General features: G+C 41.7%; 1 protein-coding gene across 1 annotated transcript in view; it reads left to right on the plus strand.

Moving 5' to 3' along the window:
• Positions 1-2,149, plus strand: part of LOC131198403 (cytochrome P450 2K6-like) — a 35,140-nt gene extending 32,991 nt beyond the window's left edge. The window contains exon 9 of the mRNA XM_058183014.1: positions 1,422-2,149. Within this exon, the coding sequence (XP_058038997.1) occupies positions 1,422-1,606 (185 nt within the window). The 3' untranslated portion in view covers positions 1,607-2,149. The remainder of the gene's footprint in view (positions 1-1,421) is intronic.
• The last annotated feature ends 6,296 nt before the right edge of the window (positions 2,150-8,445 follow it).

Raw genomic sequence — 8,445 nt, forward strand, 5'->3', positions numbered from 1 at the left:
AAAGATGGTGTTCAGTGACTTTTCAACTGATCCCACAATGAACTGAAATCTTCAAGACTCCTCTTCCCAAGTGGGTTGTCCAATGCCCTGTTTTAGGTCATTCCTAAACCCTCCCATTCAAATTTAGAGAGCAACACTGCCAGAGAACCACTTTTGGCACCAAAATCAGCAGATTGTTGGCAGAAAAAGGAAAAATTCCTACTGTTCAGCAACCATCTTTAGGAGGAGCCTCAGGATATTAGGTTCATATATAGGACTAATGAAATGTGATATCTAGATAGTTAAAAGAGGGACATTCCATTTGTTAGCATTAATTTTCTATCTTTTTTGACATTATTTTCAAATTTAGAAATTTGCTGCCATCTAGTAATTGGAAAAATACTCTATCTCCATTCCTGTAAGAACTGCCACCTCACCTCTACCAGTCTGCCGTGAAACCTAGGGAGAGGGAGAAAGGGAGAGAGGGTGCTTGGTGTGAGTGAAAGGTACAACAATGAAGGTGCCTCTCCAGGATAGCATTTCAAGGTTTCTTCACAATGTGAAGAATGCAGCAGCAAGCCAGCCTACAATCAGGGTCCATCTTTTTGGAGATTGATTGATGGGGGGCAGCAATGTTAAGTGCCTAAAGGGGAAAGGTGGAATTGGCTTTCCAATTGGCCTTGGAATTGTAAATGGAAATTTGAGTTCTGGGTTTGCTTTTACTGCAGTTCAAAGGTGGTTTTTCAAGAGGCAACTGGATTTTCTTTGAAAGAAAAACCAGAAAGTCCAGTTGCCTCTTGAAAAAGCCCCTTTGGGACCACCATAACCTGGATTATTGAGAATCTCCATAGACATTACTGCAGTTCACTTGACTTCTAATAAAACTGTACCTTTTGCAAAAAAATAGAGCCAAGGATCATTTTTATTTAGAAGTGCAAGCCGAGGCAGGACTGACAATTCTTTTATTACATTTTTATTTCTATCCATATAATAACAATAATAATAACAATAACAATAACAACAACAACAACAACAACAACAACAATAATAATAATAAAACAACAACAACAACAACAGAGTTGGAAGGACCTTGGAGGTCTTCTAGTCCAACCCCCTGCCCAGGCAGGAAACGTTACACCATTTCAGACAAATAGTTATCCAACATTTTCTTAAAAATTTCCAGTGTTGGAGCATTCACAACTTCTGCAGGTAAGTTGTTCCACTGATTAATTGTTCTGTCAGGAAATTTCTCCTTAGTTCTAAGTTGCTTCTCTCCTTGATTAGTTTCCACCCATTACCCAATGATATATATGTGGTATATCATTGCTTTTCTGTGTGCTGCTCCCTCTGTGGCCATGGGACATTGGGAAATCCTGTGAAATCAATTTAAGAAACCAATAAACACAGGGTTGTTTTTTCTCTTCATCTATGCTTTCTTCCAGGTCGGAGAGTATGTGCAGGTGAGAATCTTGCCAAAATGGAGCTCTTCCTTTTTTTCACCAGCCTCCTGCAGAAATTTACTTTCCAGCCACCCCTGGGAACATCAAAAGATGAATTGGACCTGACTCCTGCTGTTGGACTTACCTCCATTCCCATGCCTTTCAAGACTTGTGCTGTGTTACGCTAATCTCACAGGAAAAAAAAGTATAATAAGCTGTTTTCCCCACCCCTGAAATGCCTTTAGTTTGACAAAAAGGCAAAAGTTTACAACAGAATTCAATATTGCCTATGTTTCATGCATTGTTTAAAACATGAATGGTAATGGTCTATAAACTCATGGAATGTTGATTCCAATAGCAAAATATTGTAGGAAAATCATGAAAAGCAAAGTGCTTTTTCTTTTATTTGGGGCCATTTGTTTCCTTTGCCTTTTACTGTTTTTTGTCTTCTTCAGTTTTCTGTTTCTGATTTTAGCACCAGTTCTAAAGTTTAGCATCAACCAAAATGTTCAGGCATCTTAGTTGATGACTATTAAATCCTTCAGAATTTGAAATCTTTGCATAAACTTCCATTTGTCAGGCCTGGAAACCATATTAAACTTTAGGTTTCCAGACGCTGCCACATTTTTATCTTGAGGGGAGGAGGGGGGGTTGAGGGGTATGGTAACATTCTTCAAGCGGTCAAGGTCAGATGGCGTTCACGTCTGCAGGAAGAGTGGCAAGAAGTTACTCGAATGAACTGGAAGAACGTGGGACCATGTGATCATCAGAGGGGTCAGGGGGGTGGGACTATTGGGGTTTGTATAACTGGGGAAACGAATCCGGAACTTCAGTTTTGGGAATTGCACTCATCGTGTGCCAATCTCCTCATGCTAGTAAAGGACTCTGAGAAAAAGAAAAAATGCCTCTGAGTCTCTTTTACGCAGAAGAGGTATTTCTGGAACCTTGACATTATTCCCAAAAACTCTAAAAACTTTCTTTTGCTAACGGTACCCTCTCCTCCTCTCAGAGGGGGCCCGTTAGAGGGGTGCTGGGCCCCAGTCTCCGCAACCTCCACAGCGGTGCAAAGACCCAGTGAAGATGGAAGAGCAGCAAATTGAAAGCGTAGAAGGAGCCACGAAACAGGATTCTAACGATTTAGTAGAAGTCACCTATTTCCCATCTGACAACAGGACCCGAAGCCCCGAAAAGGAAGAGCCTGCTTGTCCGCTTGGAGCACGCCCCAAGGACTCTGATTCATGGGTGAGCTGCCAGTCGGGAGAAAACATTTCCCGGGGAATGGAGAGCCCCTCCTCTTCTCAACCTCACTGGAGGGCAATAAAACCTGGAGAATCGGGAGAGTCCCTGGATTGGGACCTGAGAAACCCCCTGAAATCCCAGTCTCTATTAGACCTCCCTGAAACTTTTGAGCGGCTAGAGGTGAGACCTCGAGAGCCTTTAGCTCAGCCTAGATTCACCTTCCCTCCACCAGAGAGAGAGAAATTACTGAAGCTCGAAGCCGTTCCGATGAACGCAAGAGAACCCCCCCTCCCTCTTTCAAACGGCAGGAAATTCAGCCAGCACCAGAAGCTTGGGGGGGATCGCAACTCCCCCCTCCAATTGATCTTTCCCGCCAGCAGAGGCCTACACTGCCCCCAGCAGCTTCTATCCCGCCTGGGTGGGCGTTCTATCCGGGACAAGGGTGGATTCAGTATCAATGGCAACCAGCTAGTTCAGCCCCTTCCTTTCCTGTGGGCCACACGCCAATGGTTGTTTCATCTGCTGAAGCATCTCAAGGACTTAGTTCGGGTTTCCATCCGGAAACTAACGGAGTGGCTGAAAAACTTAATTCCATGGTGGAACAATACATACGGTGTTATGTAAATTACCAACAAGAAAACTGGTCCGACTTGTTACCATTTGCGGAAGTTGCATATAATAATGCGGTACACACCAGCACGGGGTTAACCCCTTTTCAAGTAACCAGCGGCATGGACTTCGTTCCAATGCCTGAACTCCTGCTCAACCCCCACTTCAGTCTCCCTAACAGACTGGATGAATTCATTAAAAAAAGGTTGGGAACATACAAAAAAGGCTTTAGCTGTAACAGCTCGAAATTACAAAGCCCAAGCTGACAAACACCGTTCCCTTCAACCCCCTTTTCGCATTGGAGATAAAGTCTTTTTGTCCACTAAGTATCTAAGATTACGAATACCCAGCAGGAAATTTGGTCCAAAATTTTTGGGTCCTTTCCCCATTGTAAAAATTATTAATCCGTAACGTCAACTCAAACTCCTCGCATGTTGGGAAGAATACACCCGCTATCCCATACCAGCTTACTAAAACCTGCTAGACAATCCCGCCTAAGGCCTCACCCTACCGCTCCCCCACCCCCCTTGATAATCCAAGGTGAAACCCACTATGAAATCAAGAAGATTCTTGACTCTAGACTCTACAGAGGTCAATTACAATACTTAGTCCACTGGAAGGGATACCCATTATCTGAGTCTACTTGGGTCAAAAGTTGGAAAGTGAATGCGGACAATTTAATTAAACAATTTCACGACACTTTCCTGACAAACCTAAGAAACCTCTTGGAGAGGGAGGGGGTAGAAGGAATTGTGGACCATTGGCACTTTTCTTTATCGACTCTTTGTTTTTCTTTCCTAGGATATAGTTTCTTTTTCAAGAGGGGACGCCTGTCAGGCCTGGAAACCATATTAAACTTTAGGTTTCCAGACGCTGCCACATTTTTATCTTGAGGGGAGGAGGGGGGGTTGAGGGGTATGGTAACATTCTTCAAGCGGTCAAGGTCGGATGGCGTTCACGTCTGCAGGAAGAGTGGCAAGAAGTTACTCGAATGAACTGGAAGAACGTGGGACCATGTGATCATCAGAGGGGTCAGGGGGGTGGGACTATTGGGGTTTGTATAACTGGGGAAACAAATCCGGAACTTCAGTTTTGGGAATTGCACTCATCGTGTGCCAGTCTCCTCATGCTAGTAAAGGACTCTGAGAAAAAGAAAAAATGCCTCTGAGTCTCTTTTACGCAGAAGAGGTATTTCTGGAACCTTGACACCATTTTAAAACATACTTCAAACAATTTTGCGTAGCTTCTTCTCTGGTAATATTGTACTACTAACTAGAACATAAAAAACATTTGCTAGACCAATCCTTGAATACAGCTCATCTGTCTGGAACCTGCACTGCATATCGGACATAAATACAATTGAGAGAGTCCAGAGATATTTCACAAGAAGAGTCCTCCATTCCTCTGCTCGCAATAAAATACCTTATGCCACCAGACTTTAAATTTTGGGCTTAGACAACTTAGAACTATGCAGACTTCAATCTGACCTAAGCATAGTACATAAAATTATCTATCACAATGTCCTACCTGTCAATGACTACTTCAGCTTCAACCACAACAATACACGAGCAAATAATAGATACAAACTCAAGGTAAACCGCTCCAAACTTGATTGCAGAAAATATGACTTCAGTAACAGAGTGGTCAATGCCTGGAATGCACTACCTGACTGTATTTTCTTCCCCAAACCATTAAGCTTAAACTATTTACTAAATCTTCACTACTATTAATCTTCTCATAGTTCACATCACCAATCTCTTTCCACTTATGACTATATGACTGTAACTTTGTTGCTGGCAATCCTTATGACTTATATTGATATATTGACCATCAATTGTGTTGTAAATGTTGTACCTTGATGAACATATCTTTTCTTTTATGTACACTGAGAGCATATGCACCAAGACAAATTCCTTCTTTGTCCAATCACACTTGGCCAATAAAAAAATTCTATTCTATTCTATTCTAAAAAGATTAGATTACTTGAGGAAAAAGTGAAGCCTCTGGAGGCAAGCCAAGCCACTAAAACTCCAGACGCTCTGAGTTTCAGTGGTGAACATGATAAACATAACCACTCCTATTAAATTCAGAAGTCTCTATGTAAACAGAGGATACCAAGGAACATGAATCAGAAATTACTATCCAAACAGAACACAGTAAGGAAGATTAAAAGGAAAAGCAAGAGCAACAGTAGCATGTCACACTAAGGGTTAACCCCTGCTCCTTCCCCAGAGAAGGGCTCAGGCTGTAAGAAGCCTGTTATTAAAACACAGCTGCCTGCAATTACTGCAGGTTCTAGTCCCACCAGGTCCAAGGTTGACTCAGCCTTCCATCCTTTATAAGGTAGGTAAAATGAGGACCCAGATTGTTGGGGGGGCAATAAGTTGACTTTGTAAATATACAAATAGAATGAGACTATTGCCTTACACACTGTAAGCCGCCCTGAGTCTTCGGAGAAGGGCGGAATATAAATGTAAACAAAAAAAAGAGAGAAAAAGATAAATTGTGCCCTCTCTGGATCTGAATAATTGATTTCATATCCTACCCAGAAAGCAAGCATGTAGACACTTGAAGAAAATGTACTAATGTACTAGTGCCAAGAAGAAAAGTAGGTCAGAGGAAAGGAAAGGAAAAAAAACATATGTTGGTGATCAGAGATTCACTACTTAAAGGAACAGAGTGAACAATCAGCAGACTAGTCAAATTCTATGGAATGGAATAGAATAGAATAGAATAGAATAGAATAGAATAGAATAGAATAGAATAGAATAGAATAGAATACTTTATCTGGCGAAATGCAGTTAGACATACAAAGAATTTGTTTGCAGTGCAGAAGCTCTCAATGAACATGTAAAGCAACAGAGTAATAATCATAATGATACCAATAAGAGGGGGTAGTAGGGAAGATGGGAATGATAATAATAATAATAATAATACTTCAGCCATACAGCATGGGTAAATATACATAGACATAAAACAATACTGTGGGGATTAGGTTGTTCAGCCGAGTCAAAGCACGGGGGAAAAAACTGTCCCTGTGTCTAGTTGTTTTAGCATGCAATGTGGCTTCCTGAGGGGAGGAGTTGAAACAGTTTGTCCAGGTTGTGAGGGGTCTGTAGATATTTTCTCCTCTGACCTCTGTAATATACAGATCTTCTATGGAAGTCATGCTGATTGCAATTGTTTTTTCTGCAGTTCTAACTATTCGTTGGACTTTTCTTGTTTAGTTGCCATACCAAATCAGACAGTTATCCAAGTATAGATGACAGGCTCAATAATTCCTCTGTAGAACTGTATCAACAGCTCTTGGGGCAGTCTGAACTTTTTAAGTTGACACAGGAAGAAGATTCTTTGTTGTGCCTTTTTAATGATGGTTTTAATCAAGGGTCCTCAAACTACAGCCCACGGGTTGCATGCAGCCTGACAAAGTCATTAATTTAGCCCATGAAGAACCACGAGGCTGCCCCTCCCACCCTTTGGTCAGGCAACTTACAGTGGACCACTAGACTCCTAAACAACTGAAAAAATGATCTAGTAAAAAGAAAAGTCAACCAAAAGAGCAACATGCAAACAAAAGCAAATAAAACACCTTCAGGGGCAAAACAAATTAAAGTTTAATTTGTGTACAATGTTTAATGGATGTTAATTTGGCCATGCCCATCCAGTCACATGACCACTAATCATGTCCACCCAGCTGGTCCGGCCCAGGAGGGGTCTTCCTAAAATCCACTCTCATCTCCACAGTTTAAAGCATGTTCAGCTCCATATTGTTTCAGCAGCACCACAGGGCCAGTTGTTCAACCCCACCCCACCCCCATCTATGTGCAGACTCATCACTGTCTCAAAGAAGACTAATGACTGTTGTATTATCTGCAAACTTCAGTACTTTAACAGAGGAGTCCTTAGAGATGCAGTCATAGGTGTAGAGCAGGCGTCTCCAACCTTGGTCCCTTTAAAACTTGTGGACTTCAACTCCCAGAGTTCCTCAACCAGCTTTGCTGGCTGAGGGACTCTGAGTGTTGAAGTCCACAAGTCTTAAAGAGACCAAGGTTGGAGACCCCTGGTGTAGAGAGAGAAAAACAATGAAGAGAACATACAGCTCTGGGGAGCACCTCTGCTTATCAACAAGGTGCTTGATTGATTTCCCTAAACTTCAACTATTGCTTGCTTTTGCCAATCCACCTACAAGTATGGACAGGTCGAGTTAGATGAGTCAGTTTGGAGTGAAAAATTTCTGAAATAATGGGATCACATTCTGAGTTGAAGTCTACAAAAATGTCCCAAGCATAGGTCCCCGGGATTCAAGATATTGCAACTTGTAATACAGTGCCATATTGACAGCATCATCTCCCAATCTATTTGCTTGGTAGGCAAACTGCAAGGGATCTAACAGCAGATCTGTGCTGATTTTCAGGTGGGCCTGTACGAACCTCTCAAAGGTCTTTATAATCTCAGATGTTAGAGCAAATGTAATCATTTGTAATCATTCAGCTCTGTGATAAAGGGTCTCTTGAGAACTGAGATGAACCAAGACTTGCAACAATGTCAGTAATAATAGTAAAGCTTCTTTCAACATGTAAAAAAAAAGAAAAAGAAAAAAATCAAGGAAATGATCAGTCTACTAATTGAGATAGATGGAAGTGAGGGGTGGCAAGGAAAAGTAGAACTGCTAATTCTTTCTTTGCATCTGTCTTCACAGGAAAGGGAAAAATAGCCAAACCTACCAAAATCTGTAAATGGCAGACTAGGAATATAAATCAAAATAGGCAAGAAAATAGTAAGACAACACCTGTCTGTACTAGATGAGTTCAAATCACCAGGACAAGATGGATTACATCCCACAATTTTGAAGGAGCTGGCACATGTGATATCAGAACCATTGAACAAGGGGTGAAATGCTCCCGGTTCGGACCGGATCATCCGATCTGGTAGCGATGGCAGCAGGTGGTTTGGAGAACTGGTAGCAAAAATCCCTGCCCCCCATCCGCCCTGCTGAGTCCTGCAATCATCAGAGGGGTTTTTTATTTTTAAAAGCATTTTTTCTTCGGCTGAAAAAATGCTTTTAAAAGTAAAAAAAAGCCTCTAATGATTGCGTGGCTCAGCTGGGATCGTCAGAACCTTTTAAAGGCATTTTTTCAACAACCTCTTTGGCCGAAGAGGTTGTAAAAAATGCTTTTAA

The sequence above is a fragment of the Ahaetulla prasina genome, chromosome 1 (genome assembly GCF_028640845.1).
Source record: "Ahaetulla prasina isolate Xishuangbanna chromosome 1, ASM2864084v1, whole genome shotgun sequence".
Lineage (NCBI taxonomy): Eukaryota > Metazoa > Chordata > Lepidosauria > Squamata > Colubridae > Ahaetulla > Ahaetulla prasina.